At 41.7% G+C, this 23,077-nt stretch overlaps 1 protein-coding gene across 1 annotated transcript; it reads right to left on the bottom strand.

Annotated features, from left to right (window-relative positions):
• Positions 1–61: 61 nt before the first annotated feature.
• Positions 62–22,493, bottom strand: bcl3 (BCL3 transcription coactivator). The gene is made up of 9 exons (XM_073484720.1): positions 21,634–22,493; positions 20,844–20,964; positions 11,894–12,002; positions 4,788–4,989; positions 2,961–3,049; positions 2,763–2,840; positions 2,240–2,407; positions 1,731–1,830; positions 62–906 (listed from the first exon to the last, which is right to left on the bottom strand). Exons 1-9 carry the CDS (start codon positions 22,157–22,159, stop codon positions 791–793), a joined length of 1,509 nt encoding a protein of 502 aa, XP_073340821.1. The 5' UTR covers positions 22,160–22,493; the 3' UTR covers positions 62–790.
• Positions 22,494–23,077: the final 584 nt, after the last annotated feature.

Genomic DNA, 23,077 nt, shown 5'->3' with positions numbered 1-23,077 from the left:
CCTGCTTTCAAATTCCCAAACGCTCCTGTGGGACGAGCTGACAAAAAAAACAAGCCACAAGTGAACCTGTTGGACGACTTTTATATAAAAATATCTTCAACTTTATACAGTGATACAACAACACGCATGCACACAAACAGACCTGGAAGATAATGTTGACGAACATTATAAAAAATAGCAGAAAGAAAGGCATTTAACTGTGCAATATTAAGCATGTAAAGTTATGTACATCAGCAAGCCTCACAGTGAGCAGACTGGATATTTAAAAGACAAAACTTTCCCAGTTCTAGTCCACGTTGGCACATTTCTTGCATGTAATCCCTTCATTTCCTTCTATCTTTCTACTGAAGTAAAGGTCAAAACACTTTAAAGGGCTTAGGTCCATCATTTCTGTTCCAAAACAGTTCTCTATGTTCAGCCCTAATTGCATGCAGTGGCACATTTCTGGTCCATGTAGAGAAATCCAGCTGATCGCTGCAGCAGCTTGTAGGTCACCAGTTTGCTCCCAGTCATTAGTGGAGTGCCCACAACAGCAGCTGGATGAGCAGGCAGGATGCAGGCACACTCCGTCCAGGCATCGATACCCAAGAAGAGCTGCCAACTATGACTGTCTCTTGTCATGCAGCCCAGGAAAAGACGGCCAGCGTGTAGGGAAGTCTAATACCAGGTGCAGGCTTTTCATCCCATTGGCTGAACCGTCTCTCCCGAATGTCCCCTTCAGGCAGTGAAGCCTCTTTGGTGGTTGGCTGTGTGGAGGTAGTTGCGAGTTGCGCTGGACAATAACTTTGCGCTAGAAAAATGGATGGAAAAGCGATGGAGTCTTTGGAGAGCTGGAGGAGCTACGATTAAGGGTGTGTGGTGTGGTCAGAGGCGAACATCCACGGCTATGGTTGGGAGATGGGGACCCTGAAGGAGAGACAAAGAGTACAAATGAAATACTGTGATTTTAGTGACCGTGTGCTTGTGTGTGAACGAGGAGTGGACACGCCACAGAGTTGTTTTATGATCTGACTCCGAGTACGAGGGCCAGGATCGTAGTTATCTATGGAAACCCTAAACCATCATGGGTCAGACATGTTCTTTCCTCCATTGATTTCCGTGATAAATAAAACATTTTTTTATGTCTGTATCACAGATAACATTAACATCACACAAACAATAACCTATAAGCAATAAGAGGGATGACCCTTTGTTTTCTCATGACACTGGATTAATTTATCTCGTAATCTCAGGACAACAATATTTGATATTCCATGATAATGACACAAATAACTCTTGAGAAAACAAAAAAGACAAGAAAACTAAAATTTAACTCGTTATCACGGGGAAAATTGAGGAAATAATATGTTCGACCCATGGCCATTTAGGGCTTCCACAGTTATCCAACCCAGTGGCAGTATATAATATACAGGAATGAGTATTCATTTGAGACTGTTTCATGACCAGTAAAAAACACCTTGTAGTACATTTTAACAAGACAGTTTTTAATGATAAATAACAAATGCTCGTCATGTGACTTATCCGAACTAAAGAAGCGATCAATGTGCGCAACACACAACAGCAGCAGAGATGCAAATATTGCAGCACTACCCAGAGTTAACACGTGCAGAGAAAGTGATTTAACATGTGACGGATCCATTTTATTCAAAACAAGAGTGCATATCCGTAGTATGAACACTTTGGGGATTGATCCGCCCACCCCTTGTGTGAACTTCTGTGTATGCTCTTACCATTTTCCGTTAAGTTACTCCCATGTGGTGAGACAGACACACAGAGTTGATCTTGAACTCTTATCTGGTTGGAGCCTCTCCCTCGTAACACATCTGCTATCTGCAAAATATTTACATTCTGTTACAACCTTGTCTGTGTGTCACAGTGATCTACAATTAAAAAAATTTTTTTTTTAAAAACTCCTACTAGTGGAGAAAACACTGCACCATCCAGGTCTGACCTCTAGAGGGAAGGGTATGCACATTTACTTTCCAATTATGACTGTAACTATTCCTTCCCACTATTCTAATCAAAGCTGAGTCAAGCAGATTTTGCAACTCTTTGCATTCATTCTGATGTAAGTGAAGTAGAAAATAAATGGGATTTTCCATCATTGTTTCAAGACGGTCACAAAGGCTAGACTCAAAGGCTTTTTGACTAAAACAAACAATACAGTAAAAGTGGTAGTTTTATAATGCAGGTCTGCTTTATAATGCATATTTTCCCTTTCTGTCATCTCCTTGCTCACTTTCTTGTTCTTGGCCACCATCACAGGGGTGTCGTTGTGGTAGTTCTTAAGGCTGCTGTCTGCTCCGCTCTTCAGCAGCAACCTCACCGTGTCCACCTGCCCCCTGCCACAGGCGCTGTGCAGGGCCGTGTTCCCGCTATACGACTGGCTGTTGACATTACAGCCACTCTGCAACAGAAAAACAGAGAAGTTGACACAGATGTGATTCATAAAGAAAACCAGAGTGGACGCAGTTTCAGCATGGAAAGTGAAACCAAAGATAGATCCAAGGAGATTTAGATCAGAGGGCGATGAAAGAAGGAGAAAAGATAATTCTGCCCATGAGCAACATGTCTCCCAAGCTCTGATAATAAAGCTGAAGTATGAATATTTTTGCTCCGGTTCTTTGAAGGTCTTATCTATAAACTAGAAAAGAATGGCAAACTCAGTGATGAGCTGGAAAGAGAAAATCAAACATATCAAATAGAGCTGAGTCACAACCTGTCTCTCCCCTCCCTCCTCCCTACCCACACACCCTTGTTACCTCAATGAGGAAGTGGACCATGTCTGCCTTATTGCTCTCCACCGCGTGCATGAGAGGACTCTGACCACTTTTGATGTCCTGATTAGAAAAAAAGCACCATGGGAAAAGTCAGAGGATGCGAAGACGGTAAATGTAAAACAAAAAAGTTGATGTTGTGAAACTTAGTCAGAGATGAGTCAGTGAAACAAAGGGACTGACCATAGCATTGATGTCAGCTCCTGCATCCAGCAGCATTCTGGCCAAATCTTTGTGGCCACGCAGCACAGCCAGATGAAGAGGGCTCAAACCTGAGAACAGTGACAAAGCAGAACCTTTTAACACACACAAACAAGGTTATACATACTGTTTGTCGATAAAGTATACTATACTAACTCCACACAAAGTATATACTCTTTGAGTCTTTCCTTAAGTATTAAAGGATGTGAGACATTTAAAGGAGGGTTTTTTTCCTGAGGGTTTTATATACTGTAGGTAGAAAAGATCTTGAGAGTTAAAAAGGCCAAGTCCACACCTACAAAAGCTCCTCTCTCCCACACACTGCTCCTGAAGTGCCTGATCAACTCATCAGTAGTCCCCCCTTTAATTCTGTGACTTTGTGGGTTTGCAGATGACCTGAGGGGCCGAGAGATGTCTTCTACTGAAAGATTTGTAGACCAGCAGGAGCATCCAAAGTTCAGTCATATGACACACCGGAGGCTAGTCTAGAGAGCTCAGAAATGGTGTGATATGTTCATTTGTCTTCATCTTTGTCAGTCCTTTTTTGAGATACCAGTGAATTTGCAGAATATTGTCACTCAAACTACATTTCTGTTTGTGTCTGGCACGTTAACACATCTGATCTCATACAACTCAGCCCCAAAACTACTCATAGACAGTACCCATTGTAGACACACAGCCTGTGTGTATTCTGGGGGCTTTCTCTTGTACCCACACTTATTTTCACAGTAAAAATGTCTCCTGTTCAGATACACGAAGGAGATTTGAGATGTGACGTTACACCAAACCACAGAGGAAGGACGTGCCCTCTTCTCTGTCCGCCTACACACCCAAAACAAGCTACGTACCTGAAAGAGGGTTCACATTTCTTATATCGCCCAACACACTGTTATGCATAAACACTAGTAAGGTAGTCTATGGGGTTGTTATAGAGTGCTGCAGGGATGACATATTTTTGTAGGCTAACCTGGAAGTTGGCATCGCCCTTGTACCCTCGACCAAAGTGAGATTTTTCCATTGGATTTCAGTTTATTGCAGAAAAAGATTATGACAGTTACACATTATAATCAGGAAGATCATTTTCACTTATGAACACCACTTCTATGATTTTTGAAGCGTAAATGTGATCACCAGAAGTAGAAAGCCAAAGTTAGGCTGTATAACGTTTAATGTCCCTGAAGACTACGACTTCTGTAGTCTAATGTACTAATAAGACTTATGTATTTTATGTTGCAGAACAAAACATGACAATCACATAGGTATTAATTTAGGTATCTAACCAAAAACCAATTCAAAAATGACACTCAGGAACCGGAGGTGCAAAAATGCTAACAGGGTTCCGGGTTTTAGGACTCATTCCTGTAGCACTTTATTATGTTACCAGACTGGATAGAGGATCATTGTCTTCAAAGCAATTCATTTTGTTATAACAGTCTGAGTGGTTTGATCACCATGTTGATGGTTGCTGACTTATTTTATCATTTTACTTCTTGTAAATGTATTGCAAACAACTCTTATAAAAGCAATAGATGTAAATGTAAACTGGGACACAATTCTTTTCTACAAGTCAGCAATGCTGAGATGTCTTTTTATTATATACCAATGTACCAAACTCTCTTTTGATAATGACTTGACATGTATTTATCAAGTTAATCACAGGGAAATCACTGAGGAGGAAATGGTTACAAACATAAAAAGGCTTTGTGCGATAACTTCATGAGAAGAGCTAATGAGTCATCCCAGATCTTTGTCAATAACATCTTCAACACAATACATACCAAGATGCTTCTTCAGCAGACCACAACTTACCCTCATAGTTTCTGATCTCCAGGCATATGGAGGATGAGGAGTGGGAGAGGACAACAGATAGACAGTCACGCTGGTCGTATTCACAGCAGAGGTGGATCGCTGTTTGGCCGTTACGGTCCAAGGCAGCGGGGTCGGCCCCATCCCTCAACAAAGTGTCCACCATGTTTGCCTGCTGGGTTATTACTGCCAGATGAAGGGGCGTCTGATGGGGAGGATGAGAGAGAAAATTGCAGCTTAGACAAAACAGTGTATTGAGGTCCATAACCACAAAAAGCCATACACTGTCTCTCAAAATAGTTTTCATTTTTCACACTGCAGCACACACTACACTGCATTCACAAAGCGTGAACTCCCCAACTAATGTTGAACAATGCTCCCACTCACCATTTCCATCAAAGACATCATTCCTATCTCTTAAAATCTGAGATGAATAGATTTCGTATCCTGTATAGATGCCATTATTTCGAAATAAGTATCTGTTTTAGTGTCATTGTTCTGACTAAAGATGCTCATCTAATAGTGGAAATCCCAGATCCGGATTTCCACCAAATCTAATCATTTGGTCACTCCCCAAAGGAGCAGTTTGACATTTGGGGAGCTACACCTATTTGTTATCTGATGGAGCGTGAAATCTGAAGACCGATGCCACTATTGGTTGTATGGTGAATATGAAGCAAGAGCCAGGAGACAGTTAGCTTAGCTTAGCATAAAGACTGAAAACAGGGGGAAACAGCTGGTCTGGCTTGGTTTTAAGATTACAAAATTAATTTACTAGCACCTGCAAAGCTCACTAATTATCACGTTGTATATTGTTTGAATGTATTAAAACAACAATTCACCATTTTTTTTACAGGATCATTTGCTGGAGTATTTTTGGGCTCTGTGCTCGCAGGTGGATTTCGTTACCTCTGGATGAGCCATGCTAGCTGTCCTATACTGTTAGCAATCTCTAGCCATTATTATAAATTTCCATTATCGGAATTATTTGTTAACATCCTCACATGAGTGACTTGAAGTGACTTGCTTTCTTGATTCATTTTGAGATATGGAGGGGTGTCCTATCTTTCATACAATAAAAATATTTTTTCTTAGGTAATGTAAGGTAAGGTGATTCTAGTTTTTGTGCCATTTTTCAGAGTTTTAAGCATATGTTAATGATTATCCTGATAATATCGTCAATCACAATTATTTTGGTCAGGATAACAGTTACATGAACTTTTCCTATTGTCCTATGCCTAGTGAACACATCCCTCTAGTGTCAAACTCTGCACATACATCCACACAGTGAAACTTTAACATTTAAGTGTAGGGACAAAAATAAAAACAATTTTATTGACTTGAGGGAGCGTTTCAGTTTTTGAGATATTCTGCTGGCAGACAGACAGTCAAATTAAGAGTTGCAAAAACATAACCCATACGGGGAAAATAATGAATACCTGACAGGAAATGTGGCACGGTATAAACAAAAAAAACTTGTAAAATCTCCAACATCTTGTAACTGAGATTGGAGGAAGAGTTTTATTATTTCTAGTAAATCCTCTTTTCATCTCCAACCTGTTTGACGGGTTAAAGGTCAGAGAAACAATGCCGGTAAGTACGGGCCAACGCCTAACAAAAATAAACAAGGAACTGTGTCTTGTATGATTATTGTTATTACACATCAGATCATGAGGTGTGGGCACAGGTATTATGTGCCAATCTTCACATATACAGTAACACATGCACACACACAGTGCCAAAATTCAAAGTTGTTAGCGATTAAACCAAAGTGACTGACTGTCACAGATGAGACCTTTGCACCGTATTTCACAAAGCAAACAACAGCAACAACCCTCGCATGAGGCTGTGTGATTAATGCAAAAGAAGGAGGAACCTGCTCCGAGAAAGAAACAGTTCACCGGGTGCTTGCCTTGATGAAGCTTAATGAAATCACTTGAGCAATATAGGATGTTCCTTTGGGTTAGGTCAGCATGTATCATCCTGTTGACAATTATGTCAACTCTGACCATGGAGTCATTGACAACCTGCTGTTTAAATTAAGCAATGGTGAACAAAGAAGTTGAATCATAAAGGGAAGTCTTTAAACCTGGACTTTTTAGCTTTTATTCAAGTTACACAATAAACACAGCAATCAGGAACAGATAGTTGCTCCGAGTTTCACTTTTGCTATATTGCTACTGTACAAGAGTGTGTGTGTGTGTGTGTGTGTGTGTGTGTGTGTGTGTGTGTGTGTGTGTGTGTGTGTGTGCGTGCGTGTGCGAGTGTGCGTAAGGGGTTCCAGTAAAGACTATCAAAAAAAGTAGTTTAATAGTGGGAGAGCGTCTTTGTGGAATTCCTCCAGTGTGTCAATGCCAGTGTTCCTCCCTCAGCTCCTGTTTCCCTGAATCCTGTGACTCACACACACACACACACACACACACACACACACACACACACACACACACACACACACATTCCCCTGTAAAATGTGTCTTTGGACTTCCTATAATCAGCATTCACTGTTGAACCAACATTGTGAAAAAGCCATACTACTATTCTGACCCCACAACACACTAATGAAGCTTGTATGGTAGTATCCTCTACCTAATTTCCAGAACTTAACAAATCACCTTCCACAATAAGGCCTTTTAAGGCCTTCAAAATAGACCTCTCAGAGTTGGCAGAGTCTAGCTGTGGCTTCCTGTAAAGGATTTCAGAGTGACTAAAACAAAAATCCGACAAAGATAAGAGGAAGGCTGGGAAGGGAGTTAGGGGGGGAGCAGGGTGGAGAGACGGAGGAATGAGGAAGAAACGGAAATGGCAGAGGGGAGTACAGGGGAAAGACAGGATAACAAGGGAAAATCCCTTCTCTTTCCCCTGGGTCTGTCCTCGCACACTTGCATTCCTGCAAAATGAGTGGATCAACATGAAGGAGGTGAAAAGATGAGAGAAGAGAGGAGGTTTTTTTGGGGCATGAAGAACAGCCCGGGGCAGTCAGCAGTGCCAAACACAAAGGAAGGTGGAAGGCAACACTTAGAGACAGAGGCTGTTCTTCTGCAGAGAACACTACAAGGTAAAGCCAGTGCTGATGCACAAATAAACGTCATACCCTCATGCGTCAGTGTTGTTGACAGTTAGACTGATAGCATCAGCCAGTTCATCAGTTATGGTTAAGAACTTTAAATTCTCACACGATTAATGCAGCGAGAGATATGAAAAAAGAGACAGTAGTGAGAGAGCGAGACAGATAGAGAGACAGCGCGAGAGAGAGAGAGAGAGAGAAAGCGAGAGAGAGAGAGAGAGAGAGACACGCGCAAGCAAGGGAAAGTCCCTGTAAACTACCCTCAGCACAAGGTATGTTGAGAAACGAAGTAGGGAGGGGGGGGTGTGGTCATGTGACTTCTCGGAACAAGGATACTAAAGCACACACAAACACACACAGATGTCTTGCTTGTGCATGCACATGCACACACACACACACACACACATACACACACACACACACACACACCAGCAGCATGCATATAAACAATGCGAGAGTTTCATATGAACTGACATGAATCTGAATTAAAAGATTTCAACAGCACAGTGAACCATTCTCCTGTTAGTGAATTGTTGCGCATCATCTGCATAGTGCATTGGAGCAGTAACACGTGCAATTTAGTGAATGTTTTTAATCTAAAGCACATGACCATTAGTGCATCTTTTAGTGTGGGCGGCCCCTGGGGATTCAGTCCCCAAACGCAACTAGTGTCAGTGCCTTGCACTGCACAATAGGCTGTAGCAAGTACAGAAAAAATAAAACTACTACGGCGTGTGTTTGTGCAGCCACACTGAATGCATGACCAGTGTGGGAGTATCAAACAGCTGTCTCTATCATCATAGTAGTGCTCGGAGTGGAAGGCAAATCAAGCACTGACACTTGCACTATTGTTCAATTACGGTACTGATAGTAACACTCTGTCAGAAAGTTCCCTATGCAAAACCACAGAAACTCAGGATTTGTCATCAATATTGGAAAAGCTGTATTTTGTTTTTTTGTTGGTCTCTGGGAAGTTGGTCAGTGCCAGAAAATGTGTTCGGGTCCGTCTGGTAAACTTTGTGTTTCGAAAAATGAAAAAAAAAAAGTTCCCTGGCCTCACTTTGATGAAGTCTTTTTACCTCGTATTGAGCTAAAACCACACTATCTGGTAGGCAAATGACTGTGACGGGACCTGAGCCCGAAAATCTCCCTTTTTGGTTATAACTGCATTTGGCATAATACATGTGAGTGTGTGAAAAGTGAGTCTGTGTATGTGTGTCGCGTGCATGCATTTTCACACACAGGATATCAAAAGCCTTTGCTGTCAAGCCTCAGAGATGAGGAAAGACGAGAGCCGATGATAGCACCAGCGTTATTTCTGGTAAGCGAGCCCGTGGTGTCCTGTGTGGTGTGAAACCCCAGCCCTGAGAACTAAAGCTCTGCACAGCTCAGGTACTATTCTGTTGAAGGATGAAAGACAGAAAGCTGGCAGAATGCAGAGCAGGAGGTAGAGACTAGGGATGAGCATGATTACTCAAGTATTCGAGTACTCCATTTGGACATCAGTATTCATTTAACTCACAGAGTAATCAAATTTTTTTGAAATAATAAATACAAAAGTAAACTGACCCTGCTCTATATTAAACGTTTACACCTTCTGAACAGGACACAGTGCTCCAACTGCAATCTATGAATGTTCACAAAGATCCATATAGAAAATATGATAGATCTGCGCTTAGTAACATTCAACGTTTTCGGTCGGACATCACACAACCTGCTGTTACAGGCAGAATGGCAACCAGCAGGTATAAGAATGATGTTTTAGTTTTTTGAGGAATAATTTCAACAAAATAACTACCATTAATGTGCAGTGCAAGCTTTATAACATTAAAGTTGTGTATCATTGTGTTTGAAATTTTCTCACTGACTAATAAGCTTGTGACAACAAGGGTAAGAGCTAGGTCACAGGCTTTTTACAAGAAAAGACACTCACTATCTGTAGAGCGCTGTGTTAATGTACTGCAAATGCAAATTAAACATTTCCTACAGCTGCAGCTTCGCATTAAAAGCAGTTACCTGGTGAAACACGACTTGACTTTTATTTTGAAGTAGCCTAGTCACAGGATGTGTCTATAAATGTGTCTACAGAGCAAAACAACGGTAATTTTCCGCATTTGTCGACAGCGGTTCAATCTAAAATGTGTCAGGTTGTAGTTTTCTTCAGTCTGTGGGACTAACAGAACAAGAAGGAGCTGTTAGACGAAGAGCTGCTGGCGACAGGCTTCCCACATAAGCATTATCATGTTCCCTATTAGTACTAGGTTTAAATCCAAAATATTGCCAAATAGGCGCTTTTGCTTTTCACTCTGACAACAAATCTTCCGCCATCGTTTTGTCTCGTCAACTCTCCTCACTTTCGTCACATTACAAGTGAACTATGAACTGTTACTCTGTGCTGCGACTCTGCTGCTGCACTGACTCGACGCCTGCAGCAGTTTGTAATAGTAATGTCCGTCGTTTGACTAAGTATTGATTTTTAAAAAAGCTAAATAACAGTTGGGGCAGTGGGCAAGTTATGGAATCAGTGTATGTCTGACCACCGTGTAACAACAGGAACTCTGAGACCGATAACATGCAATCTCTCATCAACTCATTTGCTAGGAATGTTAGCACGCTTCATCGTGATGCCACCAGGACAGAGAAGATTAGCCAGCTCAGCATAGAAATGGTGACTTTAGATTTGCTTGGCGAGCTGATGGTGTTTCTTGGGAAAAACATCTACTCAAGATGAGAAGATGTGTGAGGAAATCGCATCGCTGAGCTGCAAAGTGGTGACAAGGCTGCCGTTACTATTCACAGGGGTGTTTAAGATGTGTTGCTACCCCTAACCCTTATCTTGTTTGTTCATTTCGGACCCCATTCTTACCCTGGATTTTTTTTGCGAGTAGTCAAGTACTTGATAATAATTTAATGCCAGTACTCAAATATGGAAATTGCTTAAAAATGCTCATACCTACTGGATATGATGGAGGCAGAGATAATGTGGAAGTGTTGACTTAATGTCAGTGGTTTGGAGAGCCCTGAATTGTGAAACACAAGATAACTTCTTGTACACATTCCCATAAAGCACCACTCTAGCGTTCTCTCTTATGTTGAGGTTACTATGTAGGAAGCTGAAGGGCAGAGTCACATTAGTCACCTCAGTCAGTCTAAATCCATTGGATCCATTTTCCATTAATATCATTGCAAACTGCCAAAGTTGCCCTGGGCGAAGAGCTTCAGTCAGACTGCAGACTGTTTATATGCAAGAAAAAAGCAAATGATATGCTGGAGTAGAGTTAAAAGTGGCATGTTTGCAACCTTTGTCGTGTAATTTTCCATCCTGTTCATGTGGTTTTAGACGTGAGACATGACTGCAGAGTTCATGAGAGTTCATGGGAGTTTGCTCAGCTTAATCATCCTGACTCTCTCCTTTGAATTTCACAATATTGTAAATCCAGCATGCAAACCCTGAAAAACCCCTTCCTATAGGCACACTGAGTACTAGAAAAACCATGTACAAAACAAAACAGATTGCTGGACAAGACGATTAGTCCTTCCCAGCATGTGTATGGCTTTGGCTTGTGGCAAGTATAGGTAGAGAGACCAGGAAGGGTGAATTCCACTGCATAACCATCAACCGCCCTGACTGTAAGAGTATGCGATAACGCGCTGCAAGGCAAGGAGGAAACCAAGGCACTTCCTCTTTCATTCTTTTCCATGTTACTGTTATCAGAAGGGTGAGGCAGGGGAATGTGTTTTACATGCTGTGGTTGACGGGGCAGAAGTCCCCGTTCGCTCTTCTATTCTGCGTCTATCTTTCATAATGTTACACTGACTAATTCTGAGACCTCTTCCATACGTGTTACAAATTGAACTGACACATTGAAGAAATCTTTCTGTGGATTGGATGGGTGCCACATTTGAAAAAGGACAACAAAACTTTGCGTCAAATTTCAAACTGTTGATTTGAATTCTGCATCTGTAAAAGTAATAATAGCAGCTGTGAGATCTTGCATTTGTGCTCCAATGGACAGAAATGTGACAAATTTGTCAATTGCATTACCTGACGGAGGTTGTTGTAGATATCAAGGCTTCTGTGAGCCCACAACAGGAGCTGGATCAGTTTGTAGACGATGGTCAACTCCCCCTGCACCACAGCTATATGAAGAGCTCTGTAATGAATACACAAACAAACAGACAGATGAAGAATTTCCCACTAACTAACTAATTAAGTAACCAGTATTTAACTGGGTCACAGGTTTTCCTGACATTGTGACCCACTGACACTCTTGGAAATTACTTCATGACTGAAGTAGAAAATGACTGACCTATGTCACCTATCTCTGACATAGAGATGCTGGTGATGTGATTATGAGGATGTGCTGCATGACCGACGATGTCAGTTATACTTTTTGTTCAAAACTTATGTCTGTGAACTGCTGTGAACCCAGTGAACTACAAATAACTTTCCCTTATGGTAGTAATAAAGTCAGTTGCGCTCTACAGGTCGCCCCATGTCACATTACATTTTGAATAACAAGTCTAAGAACTACAGGTTGCTGTTATACGGGGGTCATTAGCTGGACTGTTTGTGGTCCCGAAGCAGAGACTTCATGGAGTCTCAGCTGGTTGCCTTGCGACCTCACAGTGACGTTTTTTTTTTGTTTGTTTTTTTCGTTTTTACACTTTACCGAACAATTTGTTTGTTCCGACGTTTAGCTTCACCACCATTACTGCAGTGGCAGCTCAGTGTCTGCTGCTGCTTGTTGACAGTGACAGCAGCATGGGCAGTTGGATTAAAGACGTTAGACAGTGGCCCTCAGTTACTGATGAAGGTACCTTATATGTATGGTTATCTGAACATTATTCAGATTTTATATATTAGACACATTTCATGTGATGAAGTGTGTAATATACAAATGTTACTGTACTAGATAGCTACCATAGTCAATCAAAAACAGCATTTACTCATCACAGGAAAGATATATTCAAGATTATTTCATTAATCACCAGGCAACAAAATGCCAAGTGCAGGTCAAATTGAGGGTCAAAATTACAATAATAATAATAATAATAATAATTAATCAATAATGTCTTGATCCACTTCTGGCGAACATCTTGGTCCTCTACATGTCCAGGGCTATGGTCTAAGACAAGGGTACTCTTCATGAAATAAAGGCGTTTGTATTTCACATTCAATTTTTTCCAGAGTTGTAGTTTGCCACCACTGAGAGAGCAGCCCATAATCCTTTTTCATAAGTTAACTTTTCATGTGCTAGTAGGAGGATTTCGTTACCTTAGACAGAGCCAGGCCAGCTCCCCATTTCTGGGTATTCTAAGCTAAGCAGCTATTGAACTACTACTTTAATATTCATTATTCACTTTCATTTCAGATGAAAATCACACATTTTCATCATGGCCTTTAAACTTAACGTGTGAAAAACTTCATTTTTTGTGATCAGAAGCAGCAGATTCTACGAAATCACTTGATCTAAATGATCCTGCTGACAGTTGTACCAAGTAGCTCCACAGATGTACAGGCATGACTCACAGGGCTCTTATCACACCCTTATCAAGACTAAGGGGGAAACCACTATCTGCGGTCTCTACGTGAAGCGAAAGAACAAACACAGGCCAAAGTTTAGGACAGGGAAAGGCAGAAAAAAAGCAGGGGGGAGGGCATGTTATAGAAAACAGTGTAGCAGTTTTAATTTTTTTTCTTTTTCATTCTGTCAGAAGAAGCAACTTCCAGTAAGAGCTCGACTGGTTTTATGTCACTTCCTGTTGTCAGTAACAATGGCTGCATTCTTTATCTTGCTGTGTGTGCTGTGAGAATCCAGCCATTAAGCTGTATGGTTTCTCACAGGGGCTTTCTGTAGGTTCACTCAGTTAGCTTCATCCAATGGATAAGTCATAATCAGACATACAGTACAACCGTGCGACAGGAAACAGGGACGCTTCTAGAGAAGTTAAAAGTACCCTTGCACAGAATTTGAGGTCAGAAAATACGTTCTTACAATGACAAAAGCATTTGCAACACTTCCTCTCAGTGATGTGTCCCAGTGACATGGAGTCATTAACGACGGTAATTTCCTGCCTGAAAAAAAATTAATAAAACCTCTCTGAGAAAACACTCATGCTACGTTCTACATTGTCACACACTTTCTACAGTTTCCTGCACATTTATCGAAACTGGCGTGCAGTCCAAGGAAAGGTTCTTCACATATGTATGTACGCATCTACATATTTCTCTATCTACCTTATCACAGTATCACATTACTCTAATCATCTCACCAATCAAAAAAAAAACAGCTTACACAATCTCTATATTCAAATTCTTTAACAGCTTCATGAAGGCAAGTATGAACAGAATAATGCCTGTGGTCTCTTAAATTCAAGGATAAGCACATGCCAACCTTCGCTTGGTGGTTGCAGAGGAAAAAAAACTTGCTGCCTGTGTATATAATTAAATGATATTAAAGAGAAATGCAAATCACATGCAAGCATTTTTATGCACATGCATGAGCAGGCGTAGGCATCAACTCTGCAGTGTGTGTGAAAATAAAACAAAAACTTATGTGCTACTGCATGTTGGAACTGCAACTGCAATAAACAATCATATGATTTGCTCCTGACACCAGAGCGAACAGCAGAAAAAGCAGAACTGTACATTGGAACAGGAGTGAGCGTGGTGGCCCTTTCCTCAGCTGGTCCCTGTTCCTGTAACTGAGCTCAGCACAGTGACAGAATATGCATCATCAAAGTTATATTTATCATAATTTACTGTACATGTTACCAGCCTATAAAAAGCCAGTGTCTCACCAATAAATCCTACAGTGATTGGAGTGACCGATCATGACACAGTTTATCCACAGTCAGATATGGTTGCAGGGTGTTCAGGTATGACTATATGCTCTGATCAACAGAAAGTCAACTTGTACTGTAGTTTTTCAGTGTGAACAACTGCTGAATCAAAGCTCATCTTGCTGAGCACTGAGCTCAATTAGCATCTTCAATAGCTGCCTTCATAGAGGCCTAAAATGACTCTCTCTCTCTCTCTCTCTCTCTCTCTCTTGTTATACTCTCTTCTATCTGCATCCATCTCTCTCCTTTTCTCTTAAGTTGAAACTGTACTGTTTCTAGTTCCTGGAAGTGGGGCAGACCACAGCCCCAGATAACCTCAAGCACAGCAGCACTGACGCAGACAGGAGTCCCGAGCCCGCAGCATTAACACAGAGAGAGAAGAAAAGAGACAGTGAGAAAAAAAGAGAAGCCAGAGAGAGAAGGCAGCCTCATGCGGTATCCTTTTTGGTACGGGAGATGACATGATCAGACTGAAGCCTAACATATCCTGTGGTCTGTGGACCAGCTGAGCATGAGGTGATGTCTCGGTGTGTGTGTGTGTGTGTGCATGTGTGTGAATAGTAAACAAACGAGAAGCAGACGCACCTCAGTCCAGTTAACAAGAAATGACGTCTTTGGTCACATTGTACTGTCTGCCATACTCGTCGCAAAAAGATGGTGGGATAAAGGTATTCATGGGGGAAATGTGTGCGAGCAAACCTGGAGCGAGCAGTTTATTGTTTTGTGGGATCTGTTTTCTACATTCATCATAAGGGTCACATCTACAACAGTCTATATAGCTATCATGGTGCAATCTACAGCAACACATTCTTTTTTAACCTTGAGTCAGTCAGACAATTGTTTTTTTTTGTTTACCTTTATTTATTCAACACTGCCCCATAGTTGAGTGAGTCGAATTTGTGACGCCACTCCAAAGCTCCTATTTAAAAGCAACTATTTGTTGAGCTTCCCTTATGGGGGATCAGTTGAGCTCAGTGCTCAGAAGATATGAATCATTAATCTGTAAATATCATGTCATGAAGGTCCACAGAACTCTTGGGCTCACAAGTGAATACTGTTCATAGTTAGTACTGACTCATGTTCACTCTTCCAAACATCAGTCGGACGGTGTTGGGTGACAGCAAAACATGTCGGAGAAGGACATTTTACAAACTAGAATGTCACCTAGTAGAGCACATACCTCTGCCACGGCCCAACAGCTCTTTAATTCAATCAAGCCAAATTCAATATCAAACCTGATAGACCTGTATCACTCTAAATTTCAACAACCCCTGACTGCTTCAGCTCACCGGTTCTAGAATCAACATCAAATTGCACTCAAGTTAATGGAAAGGTCGAAAAACGCCTTATCTCACAACATTAAGTAAGTGAGAAAAAAACTCCTTGATCCGTCCTGCACCAAAAGTTATTAGGGTCTATTCTGGGCCAAGACCCATCTACCATCCAAGTTTTAAGGAAGTCTGTCCAGTAGTTTTTGTGTAATCCTGTTGACAAACCAACCAACAAACGGACATGGTTGAAAACATAACCTCCTTGATGAAGATCAAAACGGATGGGCTGTCATGGAATTTGTAGGATGAATTCAAATTACTTTGGTGATCCCCTGACTTTTTCTTTAGCGCTGCATGAGGTCGGCATTTGACTATCAAATGGCTCAGGATGAATTTGAATCACTTTGGTGATCCCCTGACTTTCCATCATGCCAAAATGTTTTTGTTTTTTTCCAAAACCTTTGGAAAGTTGCAGCTAGGGCGGTCGAGTGAGTCGTCCACTCGATCAATCCCCAGCTCCTCCTACCCCACATGTCAAAGTGTCGTTGGGCAAGACACTAAACCTAGACTTCTCCTGATGGACGGGCAAGCGACTTGCGTGGCAGCTCTGTTGCCATCAGTGTGTGAGTGTGTGTGAATGAGAGGCCTGTTGTAAACTAAGTCCATTTACCATTTTACTTTGGTTTATGACCAAAATCAAAAATGCATATAATAATAATGTGGCCAGCACGCTAGGTGAACATGGTAAACATTACCTGCTAAAAGTACAAAAACAGAGCACTCTGGATAATGCTCCCATGCACAGTTATTACCTCCATGAGTGACCTTTTGCGCCCTAGTCCGTCTTCAGACGTTAGGCTGTCTGAAAATGACGTTTAAGCCCAAAAGGAGCATTATCTAGTGTGCGGACTCTTGCTTTTACTTTTGACTTTTGCTTCTGTCCAGCGTCTTGTGTATTTTTTGAATGACATCAAAACATTACCCACTAAACATCATGACCTGAATGCTATCATTGGGATCATGTTACCATGCTGATGTTAGCATTCAGTTCAAAGCATCACTATGGCTGTGCATAACCTCACAGAGTCACTAGTGTGGCTGTAGACCTTTAGTCATGTTTTTGTTTTTGTATTTTTCTTGAAGGTCTTGAAGTTGAAGGTTTACATCTGGTTTGGTACATGTGCAGAATTAAAATACTGTAAAAGAATCAATTTATACCCAATACTATGATTATTGTACAGTATTTTTGATAGACATACATTTCAACTACATGCCATAGTAATCTGAAATGATCTAGGTCAGCAGGTAAAATGATGACCCAGTAAAGATGTTTCTCCCAGGCTCTTGTTTGCTAGCTCAGTGTTCGTGTGCAGGTAAATGCACTGACTGACTGGAAGCATGTAGAAATTCATTTGTAGGAGCTGAACACACACATCTGCACACTACAAGTACGAATGACTGTGTGTGCAAGTGACACATAAATGGAGAGAGAGAGAGAGAGAGAGAGAGAGAGAGAGAGAGAGAGAGAGAGAGAGAGAGAGAGAGAGATGAAGCTGATAGAAAGAAAGCGGTAAATGAGGAAGTGAGGAGCGGATGTTTGGGTTTTTTGAGCCCATTCATTTAAAAACACAGTGAAGAAAAGAGAGAGACAGAGACACCTGAGAAAAACCGCAATCGTGTTTAAAAACTGAGCACTCACTGGTTTTCCCGAAACTAAAGGGGCTCAGAGACGCTGAGAACCGAGGATGAGCGACGAATTGACGTCAGCAAGCGCGTGCTCGACAACATCAGTCAAATTATGCATACACGCATGTACGCACACATACACTCATATACATAAAGACAGTGTGAAAAAGACAGGGGGGCTGATAATGTTTCTTTCTGCAGAATTTACACAAAGTTTCAAACAACCGCAAAGCAACAAGGAGGCCCTACACAAGCTAGCCACATTCTCGACTTCATTACAAAGGGGTTAGATTTTGTGAAAAGGCTCTGCACTGCAGCCTTGTTGTAACCGCTAATGAGAAAATGTTTATATCATTTATTTATTTCAGCTTTATGTTTACACTGTCGAGTTGGATAACATACTTTATACAATGTTCCAGTGTGGAGTGTCTACACTTAATTGTAATGATACAGCAATTGAAGATGAAAAATAAATTATGGCTATTGGGCAGCAGTGTTAAAGACGCCACATGGTCTGAAAAATATGCAGATTCATACCTTGGCCAGTATAAAAAGTAAGAGTCAACATATATTACTTTCACCTTCTTTACTCATCTCTGTCTGTTAATAACCGATACCTTCCAGTGATTGTGAGTCTCTGAAGAAGATAACACGGGACTTATGGCTCGGCTAAATGTTGGTCATCACGAGTTTTTTGTCAAATGGATGCAAATGATGCTGATACTTTTTGAAACCGCCACATCAAAGTGCCATTTAATTCTTGGACATGCTTGTGTTTTCAGTCACATGATTGTGTGTGTGTGTGTGTGTGTGTGTGTGTGTGTGTGTGTGTGTGTGTGTGTGTGTGTGTGTGTGTGTGTGTGTGTGTGTGTGTGTGTGTGTGTGTTTTCTTGTATCAGTTTGACATTACAGTTAGTGTGTGGGTGGATTTAAGTAATCATGCGTTAAAGTTTAATATTTGCATTTTCATGTGGTCTTGAAAACTCCTCCAGAGTCTTGTGCACAGTATTCTCATCCCTAACCCCCCCCCCAACCATCCTACACCCTACGATACTAGTCGACGTAAAATTATAGTTTGTTCAAGACACACAAACACACACATACATGCAATGTCTATTTAATCAAGCAGCTCAGACTCAAGTGCTTTGGTTTCCAGGGGAATCATTCCTAATCTACCCTACACCAGCTTTCCTCATAGGAAGTGAAACAACAGAGAAAGAATTTGGTTTGGCATGTGAGGGACACTGACTGTACCTGTTCACTTTGCAGAACCAGGTGAGTCACAGAGATTATAACAAATAAACTCAGACGACACAAACGTCTCACAAACCACATCCAGGTTATGCAACGCCAAGCGCTTTGTTTATGAGGTCAGACCGTCACTAGCTGAGACTAGTGCTGTTTGGATCCAACCCAATGAGTCACTTGTATTCACTTGTTACCTCAGCAAAGGAGGTTATGTTTTCAGTTTGGTTTGTCTGTTTGTCAGGATTACAGAAAACATACTGCTCCAATATTCATGCTAACTAAGATGGAGCATGGGGCAAGGAAGGACCCATTAAGTTTTGGAGCAGATCCGAATCACGGGGTGCTTTTGTTAACATTGCGAGATACGGCATTTGGCCTAGTAAAGTAGTACACTTGGGGACAGTGTATTCATGGGAAAACCCGGAAAACTTCACGAGAGATGAAGGATCACAGGAACAAGCATAATTCAACAAGCATAATTCTGGCTGTGAAGTTTGCGCTTGCAGATTTGAATGTTATGGGAGAGCAACTATTGGCCTTGGCACAGGTCTGATCACATTTTTACATTGGGAACAGCTTCCCCTGAAAAGATAGTTTACAGTCTTTCATTGGCTGGTAAGAAGCTATGATACAGACTAAAATGTCATTGGACTATTTCATGCAGGACATTTTAACATGCCAAAGACCTAAAAGCGCCAATTTTGATACCTAAATTCCATTTAGCTGCTTCAGTCTCTGTCACTTGCTACTTCTACAAGACATAATATCTGCTGTATTTTACTGGTTCATGCAAGGACCAATTTGAGAATGCAGCTCCAGAGACACTTACCAGATGCATGAATCGGCAAACAAGCACACATTGTGTGTGAAAACTGGGAAGTTAGCTGAAATACTGTACAAATATTGACATTTTATATAATCTGCCATTTTTTTATGTTACTGAAGGTTAAAGGTGCAATATGTTCAATTTTTGGTTTAAAACATTCAAAAATTAACATAAAATTATCAACAGAATGTGAAGACATAATTTTTCTATGTCTATGTATTGTGTTGCAGGGCTATCTACTGAAGTTAGCATGCTAACCAGCTAGCTCCTAGCCACATTGTACCTCAGGAGGGGGTCGTCGAATAGTAAACAACACCAACAAAAACGTTGTTTAAGTGCCGTACGGTACAGCAGACTACAGAGCAGTTACTTTCGTCAGCCTGTGAGACTCCTCAATTCATCCTCAGCACTCCACCATGAAAAACAGCTCTCATTCTATGATTTATCAGATTTCCTTGTTTGCTTAAAGAGGTCAAATAAAGGAATTAGTGTCAAATTGAGACGGTTTCATAACCAGTTAAAAGTTCCTTGTAGTATGTTTAAGATCTGTTTGTCCTGCTATTCACATCCACATTCCATCTTTATGGTAGTGAAAACATCTATCCAATTCCTTCTTGCCACCACCGAGGACATCAAGGTACAGATAGTTATGTATCTCAGTTTAAAGCAGAAGTCTGACCTTTTACACAATATGCATCAAGCTTAGACCTTGAAATTGACCTTTCTGCAAAGCATCAACTTTAAACTGTGTGCCACTTTCATATTTAGCAAGTTTGCAACTGGTGTGTCACCACTTCCAAGCAGAATTTTGTGCACATTAAACTAAAACTATTAATCTCTGGCTCATTATGTACAGTGGCTCAAACGTGAGCTGGGAAATCTCATGAATACTTATGAATGTGTGATTTGATTGATGATTTCAGATGTGTGAATTGTGCAACGTGTCGCCTGTCAGCGCAGCCCGGCATGAAACGATTTTGAAGATGTGCGAGGCGGATGAATCACAGTAATCTTTTAAGTTCACTTTATGCATCAGTGGCTTGGATATGTGAGAGGTGATTAAATTATACACCAAGAAGAGTGATGTCCTAACTTCCAACCCAAAAAGATCAACATACGTGTCTCCATCTTCATCTTGACGTGTGGCCAGAGCGATGCCCGCCAGCAGGTTTTCGGTTTGGTGGGCCAGAGGGTGGTTCGGCTCTGGGACGGGGGGCAAACAGTAGACTGGGATGGGACCTGAGGAGGACAGAGGCAGAGACAGACAAGTGGGAGGCAGAGAGGAAGACAAAAAAAGAAAAAAAGAAGAAAATGATTTTGATGCATGATAAATGAAAAGGCTGGCACGTCTATTTTTTGTCTAACTGTGCATGCATGTGTGTGTGCATGCATCCTATTTAGCTATTAGTGAGCTAGTTTTGTTAGTGCAGGAGACTGACTGAGGGAGAATGGCTGCAGAATTGCTGACTGGACATTTTCTCATTGATTCAGTAGAGTAACTGCAACATGAACTGCAACTCCACTGTCATTTCTTACATCTGTCACACACTAATGACTTAAGATATTGAGGAAGGGGGAGGGGGAGCTGTGCTGGACTGTTGTAAAAATAGCTTTAACATTGTGCAAGTAATACAAGAGATATCATGTAGAGAGCGCATGTGTGTTCATCTTTGAACTCTCAACTGTGTCTCTAACTTAGTCTTACCATTCACCATGTATGCATATAAATGTCACCTGTAGATAGATTATTTGTTCTTACAAAATAAGAGTTTCCTTGGAAAACAGCAAATAAAATACATCAGATGAGAACTTTATAGAAATCACTGCAAAACTCTGCAGCATAACAAAGTTCAGACATTGTTCTTGTTGCATTTTGGGGCTTAAAATGCACAAAAAATGAACGCTTACCGTAATCAAAGGGGTGCAAAATGCGTATGGGAAAACCATTTGGGCTGTGTGCTGGCTCTTCATTCCGCCTGGGAGTCACTGGTGCTGCGCTGACTCTGCTTTCATCCGCGGCTCGACCGGGAAAACTTTCCCTGGATGTTAAGTCTGCTCCGACCGCAGGGGAACAGCGATCCTCGCTCTGTGCTGGAGCCGGTGACTGCCTCTGGCTCTCCGGTTCGACGTGAAACCGGCGTTTCCTAAAAGGAAGCCAGGAGGAGGATCCGTCCGCTGGTCGTTTGCGAGGAGCGCCGGTTTCTGAGCCCGGCAGTGCGCCTCTGACCGGGCAGCGTATCTCCAGAGTGTCCGTCCCTGTGCTCGCAGGAGGTGCAGGTGAGCCGCCCGTCACACGAGCGTCCCCGGCGCGACCTTTGCAGTCCGGAGGAGTCCCCGGGCCGGCGCTCCCACGCTCTCGGTGAGTGGTGCGCAGATCCAGCGGCGCCGTGGCAACCGACTGCTGGTCACCGTTCATGGTCATGATCCTCGGCATCAACCGGGGGACGAGGCGCGCAGGAGCTGAAGACGTTTCAGGTGCGTGCGCGTAAAAGGCGACCTCCAAGACGTTCAGTGACAGCTTGGAGGCGATCAGTCCATCCAAAGTGTCCACTAGTGCGCAATTCCCATCCCCATGAGATGAAATGGGAAGCGATCAAATCATCACCCCTGTTTCCTTTTGTGTCACTTGTGTGTCTTTAGATAACGCGTTCAAATTCATTGAATACATTCAAAGCCATTCATGTTCGAGGAAGAGCCAGCGGAGGTTTGGTGAGGATGATGTGCGTCCTTGCCACCTATGGTAACAACTGCAGGTACACTGCAGCTGCGCCAGCGCTCACACTGACACTTGGTGCTTTCCTCTTTAAACCGAAACAACGCGACCGAGTTTGTTGAGTTTGAGTGAGGGAAGAGAAGACAAAACACTTCTTTGAATTCACAATAATTTCTGCATTTCCGACTTCTCTGACATCTGTCTGTTTTGCATGAAAGTTCAAAACATCTCATGCTGAATTTCTCAAGAAGTTCAAAGAGGAAAGACGGGTCGATGCTTTTGTCGGTGCGACTGTTTGGGGCTGTGCAAAAAATAACAGCAGGTCAGAAAAACAGGACTAAATCTGAACTTTAGATGTTGACACTGACAACATGAAGTCTGTGAGAGGTTTTTTTTTTTTTTTTTTTTTGATTTTCACTGTACTTTTCTTTTTCTTACTGTTGGCAAACCTTCCTATTTCCAAACTTGGAGAAGTTTATATATAGTTTCACACAGCATGAAGAGAATGGCTCATGCAGAAAGAGTAAAACCTTTCCTTAATTTAAAAAAAAGTGCATATCTTTCCTTTATTCTTAAAGCCTAACAGGCTGTCCCACTTTATATAGATCAGAAGGTTTAACAACACGCAGTGAAGAATTA

The sequence above is a fragment of the Pagrus major genome, chromosome 17 (assembly GCF_040436345.1).
Source record: "Pagrus major chromosome 17, Pma_NU_1.0".
Taxonomy (NCBI): domain Eukaryota; kingdom Metazoa; phylum Chordata; class Actinopteri; order Spariformes; family Sparidae; genus Pagrus; species Pagrus major.
Note: the sequence above shows the minus strand (reverse complement) of the source record. Positions and strands in the feature narration are given on the sequence as shown.

What these genes read in the sequence shown, in the direction of transcription:
- bcl3 (XM_073484720.1), bottom strand. Translation starts at nt 22,159, where the DNA reads ATGCCGAGGATCATGACCATGAACGGTGACCAGCAGTCGGTTGCCACG. An exon ending in TTTGCACCCCTTTGATTACG is followed by an intron (nt 20,965 to 21,633) that starts GTAAGCGTTCAT and finishes TGTCCTCCTCAG; the next exon opens with GTCCCATCCCAGTCTACTGT. An exon ending in GGAGATCAGAAACTATGAGG is followed by an intron (nt 3,050 to 4,787) that starts GTAAGTTGTGGT and finishes CACTGTTCTCAG; the next exon opens with GTTTGAGCCCTCTTCATCTG.